Source organism: Rhinolophus sinicus, chromosome 8, assembly GCF_057876585.1.
Source record: "Rhinolophus sinicus isolate RSI-liver-muscle chromosome 8, RSI-T2T, whole genome shotgun sequence".
Classification (NCBI taxonomy): domain Eukaryota; kingdom Metazoa; phylum Chordata; class Mammalia; order Chiroptera; family Rhinolophidae; genus Rhinolophus; species Rhinolophus sinicus.
The window spans coordinates 1,664,846-1,686,833 of NC_142508.1; the positions used below are offsets into that span (position 1 = coordinate 1,664,846).

The following is a 21,988-nucleotide window of genomic DNA, read 5'->3' on the forward strand; positions in this document are numbered from 1 at the left end:
TGAAGATAGGTTAAAATTCTCAATTTCAATTTTTATTTTATTGACTATATTCTACATACTTACTGGTCATTTGCTTATTTTGGGGTTACTTTTTAACTTTATTTACCCTTTCTATAGGAATGGTCATCTATATTTACTAATTATACAATAGACTGAATATGTTAACTTTATATACTAAATATATTAATTCTTAGGCTCATATGTAAATACTTCCCTGTATCTGTCACTTATCTGACCTTGTTTACGGTGTTTTAAGGTATTTACACATGATCAGACGACTCTTTTCCTCATGGCTTCAAAGGACCTAATACTGAGAGGAGAACACCTGGTGCTCGGTTTTACTCCTTCTCTGTCACGCCCTCAATAATGCAAGTCCCAGTTTTAGGTGAGCACACCGAAACGTAACATGGTATCACCAGTTTCCCTTGTGAGCGCTGTAGCTGTGAGCCTAAGGCACAATACACGCAACGGTCGTGGAGTGGTGCATGAGAACTCAGGGTGTCTTCAAAGGGCAGGATGGTCTCTTGTGCGTTCCTGCTTGGATGGGGACCATGGTGACAGCGACAGCCATGTACTTGTACCACAGAGGTGTCGAAGAAGCCTGGGCACCCCACTACCTGGAGACCAAACCAGACCTGAAACGTCCTCTGGAATTTTGTGACACTAGTGAGACACTTCTACTGTTCAGGTGAGTTTTCGGTATTATCTGAATAATAGTCAAAATTAATTAACGTTAACGGATTTGAAATAATGACAGCATTCCTTTCAAAGCACTAACATATCAGATTTCAAAAGATTTCTACCTACGCCCCTATAAAAACACTTAAAATATTCTAACACTTACAGGGCAAACAACTATCTGAAAATCACAGCTCACCAGAACTCACTGCCCAAAAATTCTAAAAAGCTCCAGTTTTTACTACACTCCTATTTCAAAGAAGAGAGTTATCAACTTTTCACTAAAGAAAAAAATGCTCGTTTTAAATCTGGAAGAAAAACCACCCAGCAAACTTCTGAACCCTTTAAAAGGTGAGCGAACAGCTGGTTTCGGGAGCAAGCCGGACCCAGTCATCTCATCTGCAGCAACGCGGCCTCAGATGCCTGGGGAGCTCCTCACCCTAACAGCCGCTCAAGAGAAAACACCTTTTTCTCACACAGCTTTTGGGGAAAGCACTTTCCATCTTCTTGACTCATGCTTAGTGAGTGCAGCAAAGCTTTCCATGGCAGTTACTGACAGCAGAGGGCACGGGGCACAAAAACACAGGTGACCCACCCCCCCACGTGCTAACGAGCACAGAGCCCAGGGTGCTAACCCAGCTGCGAGGTTACCGACAGGCACTCTGCCCAGACTCCAGGTGCCCTGAGAAACAGCTCGTTACAGCCACACTAAGGAAAAGTCATCTTCCAAAGGAAGTGTGCCTATGCTGGCATAAAGCAGCTTGGCAGCAGTCCGGCGGTGGAGCCATGCCCAATGCGACCCATTCTCCCAGCACCAGAAGACACGGCAAGTACGGGCCACTCTACTCAACACTGGGGCATCACTGCCAACCGCAATGTTACAATCACTGGCCATCAGCCCCCGCCTTGAGTAAGAGGGGTGAATCCACGTCTGAATGAAAATGGAAGCGGTATGTCAGCAGCAGGAGACCCTCCACGGCACACGGGAGGAAGCAGGCAAGCTGGCTGCAGACGACACCTGGAGAAAGGGCTCCTGCAACACAACTAACTAGTAAGAAGATCTGGCCCCACCCAGGGCAGCTGAACTTCCAGCATGCTGGCCATGCGATGAAATGAACAGTAGAGGTCGGTCCCAAGGCACGTTACTAAGAGTGGACATGCCAGGGAACCTGACCAACTACTGCACAGCACCCAGCAGTCGCACCTGCAGTCCCGAGGGAAAAGCAGCTGTAGTGAAGGTGACAAACCACCTTAGTTCCCACAGCTGTCTCGCAAGTTGATCTGAAGACACTGCATTTTATCTTCCACAAGAAGTTGTTAGCATCTGATCACACAAACCATCACTCGCCAGGAGTCACTGAGAGCAGAACAAGTAAGGCCAGACGATACTAATCAAACATTTCAGCCAACATACACTTGAATAGTCTACACCACTGGATTCCCAGTGGGAAACAAAAAGCTGCTACCCTTTATATAAATTATCAACTTGAAGCTGTTTTTACAGAACAGTGTTTTATGAAATCTCACTACGTTAATTTTAAAGGCGCTAAATAAACTCTGCTTAAAAGTATAAATCACCCGTCAAATAATTTTCTAGTATTTTGTTAAATGATAGGCAATACATTCCCTCCTAATACAAGAGTACAAGTTTTTAAATCAAATCCCAATTCACTCTCAAGAACAGGACCAGCAAAATTCCACACTTAGGTCTTCTGACTTTTGAGGCTAGTAGGAAGGGACACCGAAGTTAGTTCACCAACTTTTCAGTGTGGACCTCAGGCTCTTCACATGCGCAAGCGTTCCCTCCAACAGCAAAAGCCTGTGGTTTTCATTCTCTCCCGTGACACACACAGTCCCTCCAGGGGATTCCAAGGGTGAGCTCAGAAGACAGAACTACCCAGGTCCACTCATTCTAGCTTTAGAGAATGAGTGAGCGCTCCTAACTAGGCCATGCAGCCACAGCTAAATAAATCATTTCATAAACTACAACACGCTGGGCAGGAGGACGCGACCGCACGAGGACACAACCTCCTGGGCACTCGTGATGGCTGAGTGTGCGCACGAGTGACAGCCGAGACCGTGCCGGCCTCACCCAGGGCCAGGCAGGAGCACCGCACAGAGTACGTCCACCAGCCTTCCGGACACAGAAGAGGTAGTGGTGGATTCTACCTTTGTGATAACGATAAAGAAACCAATGATCTTAGAGAAACAGGGAAGAAAGGAAAGAATGACCATGGCTAGAAAGCTAGATGTGGGAGGTGAGCTGACACTGCTCACAGAAAGACACTGAACTATGTATACCGTGTATCCCCGAAAATAAGACCTAGCCAGGCCATCAGCTTGAATGCATCTTTGGAGCAAGAATTGATATAAGACCCGGTTTCATATTATATGAGACCCGGTCTTATAGTAAAATAAGACCCGGTCTTTTTCTTTTTTGATTCTTGAATCTTAGACCACAAAAGGCTGGATAGTTAAGTTGGATTTTATACGACCAGGGGCCTAAATGTAACCCCAAGTTTCATGATGGAATACAAGAGAAGGAAATTCCTCACTCGCTAGAAATTCTGCACCACAAACTGCAGGACCACCACAGTGAGACACCCCCCAGGTGGCCACACACACACATCAAACACCTTCCAACTGTGACTTGTTCCACTAAATCCCAAGTTCACAGAAGGCAGAGCCATGCTTTAGGTTTCAGGTTTGAACAATATCTGTGTCCCCAGAGCTAGGATGACATTAGTAAAGATTTGCTGAACTCCTGAATTTACAAGGGAGGGGACCCAGGTGCACTCAGTCATCATCTTATTTTACTGATGAATAGTAGAAATACAATGCTACAACTAGGGAATAAGTAGGCACAATTTTAAAAGATCCTGGCTTCACTTCTAAGCAGCCTTCTAAATTAGCGTCCACTTTAAGGGGCAGCCAGACACATCGGCAAAGCAGAGCACAGCTGTCTGCGCTCCCGAAGGGCTCCAAGACACACCATCACCGTCATCGAAAGAACAAGCACCCATGATGCCTCTGACGGACTCCATTTACCAAAACTGTATCTATGGAACAGAAGGCATTCAAAAGAATCAAATTTTAAAAATAACTATTGAGATAGCTAACCACTATCATGATTGGAACTAAATATTCTAAGTTTCCATGTAAACAACTGATCCCCTTTAAAATTACTCCCTTACACAAACATCATTGACCAAAATTCAGCAATTTTTGAACTTTTTTCTCGAGAGGAAGCTGACTCTGATGAGAACGTAAGGAGAGGGCAGAGCGACCCATTGCAAAACGGCTCCGTGCAGCCCCTAACTGCACGCCTCACCCATCCCAGCGCCCCGCTTACACTGCCCCTCAGCGCAACTGAGCCCTGAAAACCCTCAGATTCTCCTGCAGTCATGGCGCTCACATCTCTTCCTGCACAAATGTCATCAAGTGCTTGTTTGGGAAACAAATCTCTTTCAATGATGAATCATTAAAGACAGATGAGCAACCTTTCACCAGCACCTTTTCCTTTCTTGATGGTTCAACTTAAAAAAAAAAAAAAAGCTACCACCAAATCATCCTTCTGAAACAAAAATCAGCACCATCTTGGCTTCCTGATTGCAGATAACAAATTCTGTGTGACATTTCCTAAACTAACCTCTCATCTCTTTATTCACATTTGGACAGTTCTCCGTTACAGAAAGGGTGAATGAACAGGACATCAATCACTTTGGAATATTAGCCCCTTAAAGATGTCTTTAGCAGGTCAATAATCTTTTCACCTTAGAAGGACTTTATCAGATCTTGTCTAAAGCCTGGATAAAAGCTCTGCATTAAGTACTGCTAACAATTGACAGTGTATCTCCAGCACACAAAGCTGTTTTCTTCCTTAGGGTGCAATCCTCAAGGTCACGATTCTGTGCAGCCTTCCAGAATGACAAAGGAGCATTACCTCTGGCCAAACAAGCTGTCAACACAAACTTTGTCATAGCTCAGATAAAGAGACTGGCGGACAGTGATAATAAGGTCTAATTTCCCTCTGTCCCACGGGAGGGAAATAGATTTCAAATCAGCCTGGAAACCTCTGCCCCGGCAGCCATGTTCTCTTTGGCCGCACAAAGGAGGAAGACTTACTGTGAATTCATCTAAAGGCTCATTGATCTCGATGTCCAACACCTCGTCGCTGTACAGCTGCTCCTCCTCTGGCTCGTCCACGTACTCGATGTGGTCCTCCGCCAGCTCGGCAGCGTGGCCCTCGTACTGGCCCTCCTCAGGGTACTCGTGAGCATACAGCTCAGACCCATCGGGTTTGTGATAGACGAGCTCGTCCTCCCCTTGTTCGTATTCGGACTCCTGCTCTCCAGACTGGTCATTAGTGTTGTCAGACAGTTCGAACGATGTGACCATGCCAGATGTGGCATTCAGACTAACTGTGACACCCTGAGATCTAGAGGATAAAAACACAAAGAAAGGGGCTCAATTACAGTAGAGCTCAAAACGAAGTCATTCCAGAAATTACCCAAAGACTTAACCCTTGACAGGTGAAAATAACTTTTTCACCCTGTTTTTAACCCGGAAAAGTTATTCTGGGTCTGATGAACACACTGACTCCAACAGTGACTGAAAACAGAGCTCAGCGCCGCACTGAGCCGGCATCACACACTCCTGGTGCGTACAGCACCCCATTACCATCAGCTGCGTGACCAAGACAATCCCATCAACCAGATGGGGAAATAGGTCTGACTAGCAAAAGTTCAGGACTGAAAACAAATAGACTGTATTTCATTCTAACCAGCAGAATAAAAAGGATGGCATCTGTTTCCTAAGATTTGAAAGTAAAAATAGGAGTATTACTCTATGGACAGAAAAATCATACATGGAATTTTAAGAACAATTTATTTCTTCTGAAAAATCTATGGTACAAATTACAAACTCCTATTTAAAAATTAAAATATTAAAGCTCTGTATGTAAATACATTTCGATGTTGAAATAAATAAAATGCATACTAGTCACAAACGTCAAAAAATTAGTTCATAATTTCTGAGTAAAATAATATAGGATTTTAAAACTAAAAAAGTCATAATCTACCTGTTAAGTCACAAAAGCTAAGTACCAACAATAAGATTCAAGATAACACTTAAAACGCAAGATTTGGCAAGTAAGTCTAAGTCCCACATATTAATATTAATATCCAATCCTAACAAAAACCTAAATATGCCACACAGACATGAAGATATTATGCGGCTAAAAAATTCCAAAGGTATATTTCAAGGGCAACTTAACTAAAAGATCAAAATATAATACTAATGTCAAAGAATGGAACTGGGAAACAAGTGATAAATTAATTTAAAACTATCTTTTTACCCATAAGAATTACTTTATGTTAGAAAACCTATTATAAATCCAAAGGTCAATAATAAACGGCATCCCTTTATTAATTACATTTATAACCAAGAAGTGCCACTTTGCATCTTCATGATGTTTCCCCATAAAACTGAAAACATGATTCCACCTACCAGAGCATGCAACACTTCCTTCCTCTTCTTCTAACAAAGCTCACAACGTCAACAACAGAAAGCTAGGCACTACTGTTGTAGACTGAATGTGTATGTGTGTCCCCCAAATTCACGTGTTGAATCCTGCCCCCCGTGTGACGGTGTCTGGAGGCGAAGGCTTCGGGAGGTGCTCAGGTCATGAGGGTGGAGGCTCATGATGGGGTTCAGTGACCTTAGAAAAGGACTGCGAGGACCCCCTCGTCCCTCCCACCATGTGAGGACACAGCGAGAAGGCACCATCTAGGAACCAGAAAGTGGTCCTCACTAGAACCCAACCTTGCTGGAGCCTTGACCTTGGCCTTCTCAGCCTCCAGAACTGCAAAATAAATTTCTGTTGTTTATAAGCCACCTAGTTGATGGCATTTTGTTATTGCAACCCAAATGGACTAAAACAATTATATTCCGACAGTCATCTAGAATTTAAAGTACAATGCGAAGAAATTCTCACAAAAGGAATTCAGGTAAGTATAAACTGTCTAGAATGAAAACAAAAGCAGCAACATCAAACTGCAACAAATGGTATTAAGAGTCGAAGGTCATTGTCCTCAACCAAAGGAATTATTTTAAAAAGCAGTACATACCTGTACTAAGCTTTCTTATAACTCGCACACAACAGAACTGATGGCAATCATTAAATGCAAAACCAACACTGATTTTAAACATGTCATCTATTTACAGAAAAACATATATGGCTTCCGTATCAATTATGTTAATACCTTTTATAACACAATCAGTAATGTTAACGATAATGCCACATTATCCATTATATCCACTATAATTACAAACCACAACCAGGTCCTATCAATGCAGTTGACTAAAGAACCTTCTCAATGAGCTTAGATTGAGTACCTGAAGTTTTCTTCATCTTCGTTATCGCTCTGTAAAAGATCATCGTTTAGCTCTTCATCTGACAAATCTGACTGGTTCTAAAGAAAATAATACATCAAGTTAATGCATGTAACTTCCATAAAAAGACTTGTTACAAAAGTGCAAAATCATGCTGCCTGGGTTGTTTCTAACCCTGTTATTAAAACATTTGCCAGTGAGGAGTTTCTCAGTTGATCTGCCCAGTGACAGCGAGAAAGCCCACATACGGCACACTAGCTAACTACCCAAGATCGGTAACACTCAGATGCGCAACCCAGTACTTACAGAAGCAGCGAGCAACAATGACCGAATTTACTCTCCTTCTAACCAAGTCTTTCAATGATGTCCCACAAATGAAAATTTTTTTCTTATACACAAAAAAGAATAGTATCCTTGAGATTTTACTAAATTTAACACTGTTAGTATCCAAAATCTAAGGACTTTTTAAACAAAAAGTGGCATTTTGGATATAAGCAGATTTGAGAAAACTAGACTGCCAAATTGAAATCAGGGACTAAAATAAAACTGGTTTGTCCAATACAGGTGACAGGAAAATAAATGCGACCAGTTCAGGTCCGTGCAAGTCCTGTGTATTCATGTCAGTGAATAGAGATAGTCGGTGATTTTAACTGGTCAAAATTCTACAATTCTAGGCTTTAAGTTAAATAACACCAGTATCTTAGATTAGGGGTGTGGGGGGACTTCACAATTTCCTTCCCTATTATTTATATAGTGTATGTAAATTACTACTCCCCTCCAAAAGCAATCAAAGCCCCACCCCACTCCACACACATATTAGGGGGAAAAGCAAAACTAGGAAGGAAAAAAAAGACTTTATTTTCTACTTAAAGATGAAGCAGTCTTTTCCCAGTATTTCACAGCTTATAAAAATAGGTTTCTCAAACTCGTCTACATACGCTTCAGTATAGTATTTTTGATATAAGCCAGAAACGTTATCAAACTTTTTAGCAGTAATTATTAGTCCCAAGGGAAATCTACCTAATCACTGACATAGGAATAAAATAAAAAACAGACCATGTAGGTAGCTTACTTGAAGAAGGGAGGTTGGATCTGTATGAAAATGAAAGAAACTGCTGAATGGAGAATTTACTAACAGATTCACAGTCGGCTCTTTGTGCATTTCTTAAAAAACTGAGTCCACAAAATGTTAATCTATACCCAACTTCACAGTAATGCAGTCCATGCATAAGATGTATGCCTACACTTTAACTGTAATTAAGCGACCACCGTTAGTCTCAGGAAGATCTGTATTTCTTACCTTTTTGCCAGAGAGCAGATCTTCTCCAAGTAAGTCGTCTTCAAGTTCACTGGGGAGAAAACAAGACGTGCCAAAGTATTATGTCTATTACACTGGCAGGTTTGAAGATCCTTGGGAAATCCACCCAGAACTTTAGGGCTTAGGTACTTTCACGTTACGTTTTCTATGCTTTTCTTTATCAATAATGAAAAACGATCTTCAAATATACAGGGAACGTTGGTTCTTAAGTAAGAGGGGCTTTGCCATAAGAAGAAGTCTTCACTCTCGCCAGACCCACACTTGGAGTTTCAGTTCACTATGGGACCTTATCTATTTGGATCTGGCCAGTAATCAGTAAAACAATAAACCATAATAAGTAATACCTGCACTTGCCCCTACCTTTAAAAACCTATAATGAAACAGGAAAAGATGCCCAACATCATTAACTAGGAAAATTAAAAATCAAAACCACCAGAAGGCCGTCTGACACACATCAAACTGCAAAGACTGAAAAATTACAAATCAAGAAGAGATGAAGAGGACATACAAGAAATCATAAAAACTAAGGGGATTGTCTGTGTATAATAAAGTCCCATCAGTCATCTGCAATTTGCTATCAGCATGGCTATATTCTGAAGTGATGGAGAGAGAGCAGATGTTCTCACGAAGCAGAAACCCTTAGCAGCTCTGAGAGGCCCTGTCAGAGTTTCTGTGCCAGTCTTGCAATTCTCCTGTGAATCTAAAAATGATTTCCAAATACATTTTTTAAATTTTAATAAAAATAAACAAAAATCATACCGGAAAAGGTTATATATTTGATTATTTATAAAAATCTATTAAGAGACTATTGCCCCAGAAACACATGCCCCAGACTGGCAGGAGATACCTACAAGCACAAAAACTAAATTCCCAAAAATAGAAAGAATCCCTAAAATCAAGGAAAAGACAAACAAGCCGAAAGAAAAACAGACATAGATATGAACAGACAACTGACAGGAGAGATGGTCCAAATGATGAGGAAACTGCTCAAATACACTTTGTACTTTATTCAGCTCCCCATCAGAGGCTTTTAAACAAAACTAGTGAGCACGACTTCAGACAAGACCATCTCTTTTACAGGCACCTTTGTTCTAAGCTCTAAGTAAATGCTGTGTAGGCTGCCTGAGAGTCAGGGAAGAGCAACCATCCTCATGAAGGCTGGAAGAGGCAGATGACTGTAAAACTGGCCTCCCTAGTCTGCAAACGGGAATCTTACTCTCTTTTTGCAGCAGCGTGTCACCGCTGTTCTTCATTCAGATCGGTTTACTTTTATCATTAACCTTTCTGACTGCAATCCAAGGTAACGCTTACATTTCCAACAGCTCTGAAAGTGGTAAGACGTGTACAGAAAGAACCGGCACCACTTGAGCAGCCACCACACTCAGGCCCTGTGGCCTCTGCCAGGACACACCCTCTACCCTGCACTGGAGCCTCTCACCAGAGGGAACCACGTGCTGAAGTGACGTCTGTCATGACTGGGGACTTCCATGTGTGTGCACGTGTGCATTCCTAAACGGATGTAAGAGCTTTTCACATTCTCTAGTAATCAGGGAAATGCACATTTAAATTACAGTGAGATACCGCTTCACACATGCTAAAATGGCAAAGTCTGCCCAACACTGGGTAGGATGTGAAGCAAAAGGAACTCCGGCTACACTTATCCAATACCAGCTCTGGGTGCCCGAGTCAAGACCATCACATACAAAAAAAAAAACACAGACGGAGGTCAGGCGGTCAGGGGCTAGCAGCCCTGCGGGCCACGCGGCCGGGACCAGGAGCCCACTGGAAAGCCTTCCACCGGCAGCGCTGCCCACGCCGTTTCCGAAAAGCCCTGCGCACTGCGAGGCGGCAGGGCAGCCGCATCTGCAGGGCCCGCCCGCCTCCCCGCGCCGCCTCCCCCGCCCGCCTCACCTGTCCCAGTCCTCGTCTGCAGCTCTCCTTCTCCAGGACCGCTCCGCTCCAGGCTTATCAAACTGGTCGAAGTCCTCATCTGCGGGGGAGAGGCCATGAGAGGGGTCTTACCGACTTACAACATCCAGATACTCAAACGCTCACACTACTGTTCCTGACATGACATTTCAAAATACGAAAGTTTCATGTGTAGCCATTATAAATACGTTAATCCATTTTTAATAATTAAAAAAAAATTAGTACAAAGCTATCCAAAGAAAATCAATTTATTAAATATTATTAGGCATGAAAAATCACTAATAGAACAGGTGAGTATATACTTTTACAATTACATGAAAGAAAAATTGCTGATTTGCTCAAAGTTAAACTTCATAATACTTTTTGTAATCTTTACATGCCAAATTAATCCTGAGAACAAAGACCCTATTTAATGTAGAGAATTGCTGAATGACAGAAATATAACGCAAGCTACACATACACAATAGACTCTTGAACAACGCAGGTGTTAAGGGCGCCAACACCCAGCGCACATTCAAAAATCTACGTATAACTTCTGACTCCCCCGAAACTTAACTACTGTGTAGTGGTCCTATGGTATCCCCGGGGATTGATTCCAGGGCCTCGTCAGACCAGAATCCTCAGATGCTCAAGTCCCTTATGTAAAATGTCCTCAAACAATGCACACAGTCGGCCCCCCATATCTGTGGACTCCCGACCATGGGTCAAAAATACTGTTCTTTTCCATCCATGACTGGTTGAGTATGTGGACATGAAACCCAAAGATACAAAGTGCCTACTGTGCATTTATTGAAATAAAATTGCACGAACGTGGACGTGTGCATTCAAACCCAAGTTGTTCTGGGTCAGCTGTGCTTTTAAATTCTCTAAATGCCATATTTAAAAAGTAAAAAACCATGAAACTTTAACAAGTGAAAGTTTAAAACATGCCTTATTTGACCCAGTACATCTAAAACCTTATCATAGCACGTAACAAGTACAAAAATATTAACAACATATTTTACATTTTCCCTATACTACGTGTATCTCACACACACAGCACGTTTCATATCTCATTTTTAAATTTATTTTTATTATTACGAAAATCAAAGAGTGAATTAAAGTTTTCCATCGTAGACACACATGCAGCAAAGAGGCCTGAGAAGCAGCAGCACAGATACCTCCCCAGACAGAAACCACCCAGAGGTGGCTTAACACCAGTAAAGGCGACAGAAACACCAGTAAAGCCCCAGCAATGTTCCCAGCCCGGGGCCAGAAGTAACCATCAGGTTTTAACAAGGTGACACATCAGTCCCCACCACACACCACCAAACAGAACCGGTGCAAGAATGGACGACATTACACACCTGTCTTCAAGGAGCCCCACCGACCGGCTCCCTGTGAAACTGGACCAGTTATTCTTAGAGAAACGACTAGTGCAAGTCTCTGGGATTGATTCTAAAGGCATACATCAAATGAAAAACACTCATTCAAGAAATCTAGTCAAATTGGTAAGAATAGCTGCAAGAATCTGTGCTTTCTGCCTCGGACCCGCCCCCTGCCCCCCCAGCTCAGCTGGTCACGGAGTGAAGGCTGGGGCCCGGAAACAGGCCTCTCATTCCCCATCCTGTCCCAGCTGCCTGCTGCCCAGGCTAAGTTCCGTGTGGGTGCAAGCAAGAGGGGGGGCTCCCTTCTTTCTTCCAGGCCCCACTGTGGGACAGACACTGCGGGACCCAGATCACCCCGCCTTCATTTGTGGGGTGCGGGTTTCGAACCAACAGAGGTAAGCCAAGGAGACCTAAGGCTACTGCCCACCCCACCTACCCACCTGCCCACCTGCCGCCCAGGCACTCAGCTCCTAAAGTGAGGGTGTCACTCAGAGACAAGTACTCCACTGCCCCCACACACAGCACAAGAGCTGTGGCTCAGGGTTTGCCCAAGGGGAAAAGCAAGCCTAAGAACAAGGGAAAGCTCCAGAACTCGGGAACAGAGGGCCAAAAGGTGCTCTCAAACAAAGTGAGGGTTTTGGAGAGAGGTAACTGGAAAGAGAGTAAGAGTCACTGGAGATAGAGACTGAACTAGGCTGCCTGGTGCAGCAAAGAGACATGGGGAGACAGGTGGGAAGGGCCATCATGTGGGTTAGAACAGATCTCAAACACTGATCTCAAATACCATCCAATCAAAGGAGCCAGAATTAGATTGGATCAGCCTATAAAGAAAAGTAGGCCCCAGGGCACTGTCAAACATGTGGTCCGAGACAGAGCCCTGTCCAACCACCACCATCCCAGGTTGACTGTGGCAATGCCAACGCTGTGGCCCCTGAGGTGTGACATGAAAAGCTTCACATTGTCCAGAGTGGGGTGGGGAATAAAAACAGACTTCACTTAAACAACCTAGCCATTCACCAAACAAGCAAGCAAACAACAATGGTGGGGGGGGGGAAGCCAGGGGACGAGGGGACCGATACCCAGACACAGTATCTAAAATGTGCACTTTCCAACACGAAATTTTAAGACATGCAAAGAAACAGAAAAGTATAACCCATAACCCAGAAAAAAAGCAGGGAACAGAAACTACCTGTGAGTGGACAAGTGTCAGATTTAACAGAAAAAGACAAATTCTAAAGAAACCATGACTAAAGAACTACAGGAAGTCATGATGACTACGATGCATCAAATAGACAATCTGAATAAACAAATTATAAAAAAGAAACAAAAAATTCTGGAATTGAAAAATAACTAAAATGAAAAATTCACTAACAAGGCTCAACAGATTTAACTGGCAGAAGAATTTGTAAACTTGAAAATAGATCAATAGAAATTATCCAATCCAAAAACCAGAATGAAAAAAATAAAGAAAAATGAACACAGATTCAGAGAAATATGAGATACCATTAAGCACACCAATATAATGTGTACTAGGAGTACCAGGGAAAAATAAAGAAAAAAGAGTGGGGAACAAAAATCTTTGAAAAAATAGCTAGAAACTTCCCAAACTTACTGGTAAAAATCTATACATCCAAAAAGTTCAACAAACTCAAGGTAGAATAAACAAAGATTCACAAACACACACATTATGGTCACAATGTTTCAGAAACAAGGAGAAAACCTTTAACAGCAGCAGCAAGAGAAAAATGATTCATCACTTACTAGGAAACTGCAGTAAGATTAACAGTTGTTTCTCATCAGAAGCAATGGTGCATGTATAAAGTGCTCGAAGAACAATTCTATACCTAGCAAAACTATCAAAAATTAAAGCGAAACAGACATTCACAGATCAACAAAAACAGAAGAAATTTGTTGTTAGCCAATTCTATGTAGTTGTGTGCCCCAAAAAGGGAAACTGTGAATGTGACCCATAACACACCCAAGGAAACTGGCTAAAAAATAATTCTAAAATAAGGAAGTACAAGTTAAGCAAAGACTATGACTAGAACAGTGGTCATGAAACCTGTATCCTTCATTTATTTGACAATTATTTCTTGAGCACCAAGTGAATGCCTGGCATTGTTCTAAACACTTGGCATACAGGGGTATATAAGACAACACAGATCTCTACCCTTAAGTAGTTTACAATCTAACAGGAATAATGGAAACTGGCTAAAAAATAATTCTAAAATAAGGAAGTACAAGTTAAGCAAAAACTGTGACTAGAACAGTGGTCATGAAACTTGTATCCTTCATTTATTTGACAATTATTTCTTGAGCACCAAATGAATGCCAGGCATTGTTCTAAACACTTGGCATACAGGGGTATATAAGACAACAAAGATCTCTACCCTTAAGTAGTTTACAATCTAACAGGAAGAGACAAACAATAACTCCAATATATGCATATACGTGTATGTATACAATCTAACTATATCTTTATCTGTATCCAAACCTATCTATCTATCTCTATATGTCTATCTGTATAAAATATATCTAATCCAACTTAAGGTCTTTACTGGGAAAAATAGAGGAGGGTGAAAAAGATGGGAAACGAGGACGGGAGTGCTCGGATGTAGATATCATTACTTTAGATGGGTGCAGACTGCTCTCTCAAGAAGCGCTGGGCCGCCCGGTGGCTCAGGCGGTTAGAGCTCCATGCTCCTAACTCCGAAGGCTGCCGGTTCGATTCCCACATGGGCCAGTGGGCTCTCAACCACAAGGTTGCCAGTTCAATTCCTCCGGTCCCCCAAGGGATGGTGGGCAGCGCCCCCTGCAACTAGAGGACAGCAACTGGACCTGGAGCTGAGCTGCGCCCTCCACGGCTAAGGCTGAAAGGACAACTTGAAGCTGAACAGAACCCTCCACAACTAAGATTGAAAGGACAACAACTTGACTCGGAAGCAAGTCCTGGAAGTACACACTGTTCCCCAATAAAGTCCTGTTCCCCTTCCCCAATAAAATCTTTAAAAAAAAAAAAAAAAAAAAAAAAAGAAGCGCTGGCCAGGAACGTACGGAGATGGAATAGCTGCTTGAAGGGGACTATTTCTGACAGAGGCAGGCCGTGCGTGTGTGTGTGTGTGTGTGTGTGTTCCTTAATGCAGGACAAGCTGATCATATGTAGATGGCACACACTGAAGGAGACAAGAGATCCAACAGGAGGGGGGAGCACAGTGGGAATTACCGGGAATAAGGGCCTTGAAAGGCAGAGAACTGGGGTTGTGGTTGAAAAGGCAAGAAGTGGAGGCCTCTGGTTTCTAAAGAAACAGTCTCATCTCCTGACACCAAGGAAACAGGAAGACTGTGAAAGTAATGCAGTGAGGTATCGCTATAGCAGCAGATGAAAGTGGAAAACAAACAGAATTCCCAAAAGGAGTTGGGAATGGTTGTAACTGGGGGCAACCCTGTGCCTGGACAAAGGCAGAGTAAGCAAAGGAAGGACCACACTGGATGAAGCTGAAGAACATACTTTCTTTCCCCTGGAACATGGAATGTAAAATTGGTGTATAAAGAACCGTAACTCAAAATCCTAAGCAACAAACTAAGACAAGAACCCTATACACCTGTTTTTATTCTTGCAGTTTTTTTGGCAGTTATTTCTCTTCTGTTCTTCAGCACATAGATAAATCCTTTTTTATGTATGTCATAATGAGTAGAACCGTGAGGACAAAAGGCATTCACATTAATCCAGAGTTTTAAAGGAAGAACAACAGTGCATCCCTGAAGAGCAGAGGAAGATGAACTCACCAGGATGAGAATGGTCTGGAGACTCTCCTAAGGCCAAACCTTGTACTAGACATTCTATTCTAACAAGGGAGTCAAGTAGGTATCTATAATTAACACACTTTTATTTAGCATTTTCACTACTTCCTCTTCTCCAGGAACCTGGAACTTGGATAAGAATCTTACAGACTATTAGCTTGGAACAGGGTTCTAGCAACTGTTTAGTCCAAGGGTCAGCAAACTACAGTCCCTGGGCCACCTGCTTTTGTCCAAATTTGGCACCTGCCTGTTTACGTAAATAAACATTTATTGGAATACTGTACGTCAATTCAATTACATACAGCCTGGAACTGCTTTCAAGCTACAGGAACAGAGTAATTGCAACAGCAGTGACGGGATCCGCAGAGCCTGGAATATTTACTCTTTGGCCCTTCACAAAGTTTGCCAATCTTTGCTCTAGTCCAAAGGTTCTCAACCTTCTTTCTGGTGCCCAACACCATTCTCAAGTACTCTGAATTCAAATTCCGTACTTTACAGATGAGGAGATCCAGACCCTTTATTTAAACAGTAACTAGAAAAAACAATCAGGGTAACGCTCAAGAACTTTGAAAGTCAGCATATTAGCCCTACAGTATAACGTAAACTAGCAAAATTTTCAGGAAGAGCCCCGACATCAAGTTGCTTGAAAAATAATCTGTAGTCACTGTTCTAAAATCTCTTATCTGGGCCCCGACAGTTTCTCCCTAACATGAACTTCATGTTTTGTTGACTGTGTAGTGCCCAAGGCCACTGGTTTGCCTGTCCTGGGACTGACTTCCTCTTCCTGTGCTGGGAAATCAATCACAGTAGGAGCATCCTGACATGCTGGGCTCTGCCTCCCGATACAGAGCTATCAGAGCAGACCCTTGAGTTTTGCATCACCCGGGGCGGTCGGAAGAGGACGAGCAGTCTGAGCTCCGCCACTGGCTGTGCCCATCAGGACTTCAACTCCAGAAGAAATGACACCCATTTCTTTTCCCAAGAATTTAGACCCTTTTTAAAGGGTGAAACCTTCTAAAACACCAGATCAGCGGCTCCACTGGTGATGTTTAAGGGAAGAAATGTCAAAGAAAGGGAGAAAGGCCTTCCACCCATCTCCTTTCCTTCCACAGACATAAGCAGCAGTGGTGTGCAGGTCAGTGTAAGCTATGCACTCCCTGTCGTGTGCAAGGCAAGGCCCTCCCTGGGGGCTTGAGTCACAATGATCCCAGTTCTCAGGGGGCAGAGGCAGGACACGCACAGCAGGTGAGAGGTTCTCGGAGAGGTCAGAGTGAGCCCTGGAAACCATGTGTTGCATCTGGGCTTGTAAGAGCTGGACAGTCCGTCGCTTCTTGAGTGTGAAGACTCCAGAAGTGAACACCCCCCGTGCTGCAGACTGAGGCGGCCCCGAGCCTTCGGAGTCACAGGGCTGCCAGGCAAGGTCCTGGCAACAGGCCGAGACGAACAGAGAAGGTTTTCCTGAGCACTGCACCTCCAGCCTTCCCAAGGCTTATATGAGCCCGAGTACAGTATTAAAACCCTTCACAACCAGAAAGCATAGCATGGCTTCTGTCCTCCTGACTGAAATAAAGCAGATAAACCCACATAATCCCAGCACTACTGAAGAACTGAGCACAGGCTTCACTGTACCTCAACAAGCTAGCATTTTCACATTTTTCTCATTTCACACACGTGAAAACTAAGACTAACTGGAATTAGTCAACAACAAAACCAGATTTAAACTCAGGCCTACCAAGTACAGTGCTCTGGAATTTATTTAGGAAACAACTGTAATAGCATGTCCTCTGGTCCCCGTATAAAAACATGACAGGAAAACCATAACTTCCTCGATATCTCGGTAGGAAGCTATCATTCATGGCACCTGCTAAATCCCACAGGCAGAACCATCTAAAGGACAGGGTGCGAGCTGGTGGCCTACAAGACCCATACTCTCCATGAATTACGTGTTACGTGCCTTTTTTTAAATCAACTTAGTTGCCAATATTTAAAAAATGGAATTATATGTAAGCATCAGAGTTCCACCTTCTCTCAGAAAAAGAGGGGCCACTACCAAAAGATCTAGAATGGTGGATGCACATTTAGCCGTAGGAAAATCAGCTAAACACGAACAGCTTTCGGCCAACAGAAACCAAGTTCCTGTGTCTATAAGAGAAGTACCTGGAGAGGGATGGCAGCCAGAGCCCGGCTGGAAGGAAGCCTCACCAGCAGTGGGATGCCCCCCCGACGCCCTGATCTGTGCCCTTCTCCAGGCTTTGTCGTCCTAGTCTTGATTCCACTCTGTGAACTACCAAAAGTACCTATCTTTCCAAAAGAATCTCAAGGAACTGTCTCATTCCTATTTTTTCTTAATATAAACGAAGCATCAAAATCCAATAAGAGTTTCAGAAGGTGAAAACACAGAAAATGAATGGGAGAAAAACAAAATTAAGAAAATTCCCAGAACTGAGGGATGCATATTTCCAGACAAGAGTGTCCACCAAATGCACAGCACAATAAACACAAACAGACCTATTTTAATGACATTTTAGGACACTGGGGAGGAAAGGGGAAAGGTCACATACAAATGATAAGAGGAATCAGAATGTCATAGAAGCCAGAACACAACAGGGCAATATACCAAAAAGCTAAGGAAAATGCATGCAAATCTAGAATTCTAGACCCAAAACATCATCAGTCAACTATGAAAATAAAGCAACAATTTGTTCAGACACGCATGGGTCTCAAAAAGTTTACCTTCAACACACCCATTCTTAGGAAGCGGAAGCATTTAGCTTTCTATTAATTAATTTGAAAATATATAACATAAAGAATAATTTTTCCAGAAAAACTTATCAAAATTGACCAGTGAATTTAAAAAGCTAAGTAGACCAATAATGATACAAGTAACTAAAAAAATAAAGAGGCACCAGCCCCAAATAGCTTTGCAGATAAGCGTTCTTCCAACATTTAATAAGAAGATTGTTACACTGTTCCAGAAAACTTCACAACTCATTCTGGAAGCCACCCTGTCACAAAAACAGGATAGCACATGTGCACACACAAATAAAAAGGAAGCAAACTACAAGCCAGTCTCTCTTCTGATCACAAATGAATCCTAAAATGAAATCAACAATATAGTAAAAAGAATAAAACATACAGAAAAAGAAGGTTTTGAATCCAAGAGTGCAGGGTTGTTTCAGCACTGGAAATCTATCAATATATTACATTAAAGAGATTAAGGAAGGGGCCTCATCAATCACCTCAACAGACGCAGAAAATGCATCTGATAAAATTAAAAACCCAACTCAAAACACTAAAACTTTCTTAGCTAAACAAAAAATGACTATCATAAACCTACAGCAAACACCGTACTCAATGGCAAAACACTAAAAGAACATTCATTAAATCCAGAACAAGGTGGCAAGACAAACATGAGTGCCATCACCATACCACTCAACATTATATCGGAGGGCTTGACAATGAACGCTTCTAGAAAACAGTACAAGAAAAAGAAATGAGATATACATATTGGAAGAGATTGCAGACATGACTAACTAGCAAATCTAAAGCACCAAACTAGTAAAACAAGATTCCAACAAGCCAGTTGTACATAATTCAATTACAAAAAAAAACACAAAAATCCCCCAACTTTTCTATAGCTCAGTAACAAATTTGAGAATCTAATAGAATTTAAAAAACAAACTACACCATCTACAATTAGAGCAAATATAAAATAACAAGCAATAAAACTAAGAAGAAATGAAAGAACTACGGTATGTTAGGAAACCGTTACTGATCTAAGTTCCACAGGACAAGAACCTGTGTGGTTTGTTCACTAAGCATCCACTCTCTAGACAAGTGCCCAGCACAGAGGAGGTATTTAATCAACATTTAGTAGATGGCCGGACAACAAAAAAGAGTTTGACAGGGACATTCTTGTTGCTGGATAAAAGAACTCATGTTGTAAAAACATCAATCATTCCCAAATTGTGTTAATAAGCTCAATACAATCCTCATAAAAATTCCAGTAGCAGTCTTTACAGAATGTGGAAGTTCATTTTTTTTTTAAATGCACAGGACTAATCAAGAAATTTCTTAAAAAAAACATGCTGTTTAATACACACACACACTATAAAGCAATTCTTTAAAAATTAGGAACGAGACTATATTAGAAAGATGGATTAGATGGAGAGTTCAATAAATCATATTAGAATTGTTAGAAGCCCCCAATTCACACTGTACCCAAAATTAAATCTCCTGTGGAATTAAAGCTAAATATAAAAACACATAGGAGCATAAAGTATTAAAGCTAGCGAAACTCCTGGCATGGAGACACCATTACGGAAAAAACTTATAAAAACAAGCGATATATTTCACAAGGTAAAATTTTAAAACTTCCCATACACTGAAAAGTTTAAAACAAAATTACGGGGCAAGCACAATTTAAAAAACCACGTTTTAAAAGTTAATGAATACTTTTAAATAATGAGAAAAAGATCAACCACCCAATAAAAATTTAAAAATGATATAATTAGGCAGAAAAATACAAAGGATGATTTCACTAGAGATGGGGGATATAAAAATTACAAAATTGAGGTTATTTTTCTGTCTCAAGATTATCAAGAATTAAAAACATTTACAAAGTTTTGGGAAATGGGGTACTCTCATACATTACTGACGGGGGTTACAGTGGTACTAGCCTGTTTGAGAACACCTCGATAATATGTATCAAATATTAAATGTATGTAACTTGTAATATAGTATTTCCACTTCTAGAGGTATCTGTCCTCCACAAATACTTGCTTAAGCACACCAAGGTGTGTACAGACGTTTAGTGCAGTACCTTCCACAGTAATGAAACAGTAGAAATAACTGAAATGCCCATCAATAGGAAAATGGCTAAACAATCCATGGTGAATCCACACCACCGTCACCTGACATGGGAAGAGTCCCAGGGCCACCCTTAAGGACAAGTGAGCATACAGGGTTCTGTTCATACCATAAGAGGTCACGCAGCTATAAATGTGCAATTTCAACGTGCACAGAAAAGGGCGTAAACGGAGTCATAAAACATTTCACTCCTTAACTCATTCATGCGTCAGATATGTACTGAACATACGTGATGTGCCAGGAACTCGGAATACGTGGCAGGTAAGACAGGTAGCACTCCTGTCCTCACAGGGCTTAGACCACCGGGAAAAGGGGATAAAAAAAAGTAAGTAATTAACATTACAAACTGGGACAAATGTTCTGAAGAAACAAGAGGGCCACAGAATAAAGGGGAGGGAGGACACCCCGAATGCTAAAGGAAGGCCTCCAGGAGCCAGCTTGGCGGGACGAGGACAGGAGCAGCGCTGCAGACGGAGGAGGGGACAGGCGGGCGACGGGGAGGAGGGGCACGCAGCTCGGCCACCTGGGTAAGGAGCTTGGCTTCAGTGAAGAGCAATCAGAAGCCGGGCACTTGTGACAAAATGGAAGGAAACTCCAAAACACCAAGGATAAGGCCTACTGAAGCCTCTAAACGCGATTTTCAGACTTTCTGGACTCAAATTTATTGAAGACACCGAAAGGCTTTTGTTTATGTGGCTTATATTCATTGGTATTTACTGTACCAGAAATGAAAAACGAGAGACTTGAAAGACTGCACAAGCAAGCACACATCCCATTAGCATCTGTATAATGACGTCCTCTCACATCCTGGAAAACTCCGCTGCACACGAGAGAGCGAAACGTGCAAATTATGTCACTATTGTCGATGCAAATACGTAGTTTTGGCCCAGAAGTCCCCAGACTACACCTGAAAGTGACAAAAAATAAAAGAAAAACACAGCATTTTGATCCCCAGAAATAAACTCGTGTGAAAGGTAAACCATGTACTTTCAAAGTTGAACGACAAAGCGGCAGATGCACACGCAGAGAAGCCCCGGACAGAAATGGCCCGCACCCGCTCCCACTCCCGAAGCCACGTCCCTGCCTGGGCTCCGTGGTGCGTCCCACTCTGCCACGCAAACGCTTCGATCCCCACGCAGGACTGCACGGCACTGTGCTCACAGGTAAGCGCCACCGACGAGCGCACCTGGGCTGCACACGACAAGGGCTTTTCTAACGTTTCAATAACGGGCTCATCTCAATCGCTCTTGTTGTCCATCCCTGACCATCTACGGGGTCTCCTGTGGCAAAGTTCTCAAATAACCGTGAAAGTCACTTTCAAGTATTTTCCCATGTATATTAAAAAAAAACTAAAAAACTAAAAAAAACTCAGTCAACAAAATGTGGTTTCAACAGAAAGTGACTTTACCTGAAACCTGAGTCAGGTGCCCTATGAAAATGCTTTACACTCGCAAAACAAGGGGAGCGTGCGCCTCAGCGTCTGCACCTTTTCTGTCCCGTTTCCGTCTCGCAAGATGCCGACAACGAAACACTAACCGTGTTACGAGACAACTACGAAACTGCTGTAAAAACGGACAATTCGTTCAGACGGGCTTTTTAAGAAGTCTTAACCTCCGACAGACGCGCCGCAGGC

General features: G+C 42.4%; 1 protein-coding gene across 2 annotated transcripts in view; it reads right to left on the reverse strand.

The window, feature by feature from the left end:
* Positions 1-21,988, reverse strand: part of RBM33 (RNA binding motif protein 33) — an 84,230-nt gene that overhangs the window by 61,455 nt on the left and 787 nt on the right. For both annotated transcript variants that reach the window (XM_074315054.2, XM_074315053.2), the window contains exons 2-5: positions 10,301-10,379; positions 8,372-8,420; positions 7,075-7,151; positions 4,804-5,116 (exon numbers count right to left, since the gene is read on the reverse strand). In XM_074315054.2, coding sequence (XP_074171155.2) covers positions 4,804-5,116; positions 7,075-7,151; positions 8,372-8,420; positions 10,301-10,379 — 518 coding nt within the window. The remainder of the gene's footprint in view (positions 1-4,803; positions 5,117-7,074; positions 7,152-8,371; positions 8,421-10,300; positions 10,380-21,988) is intronic.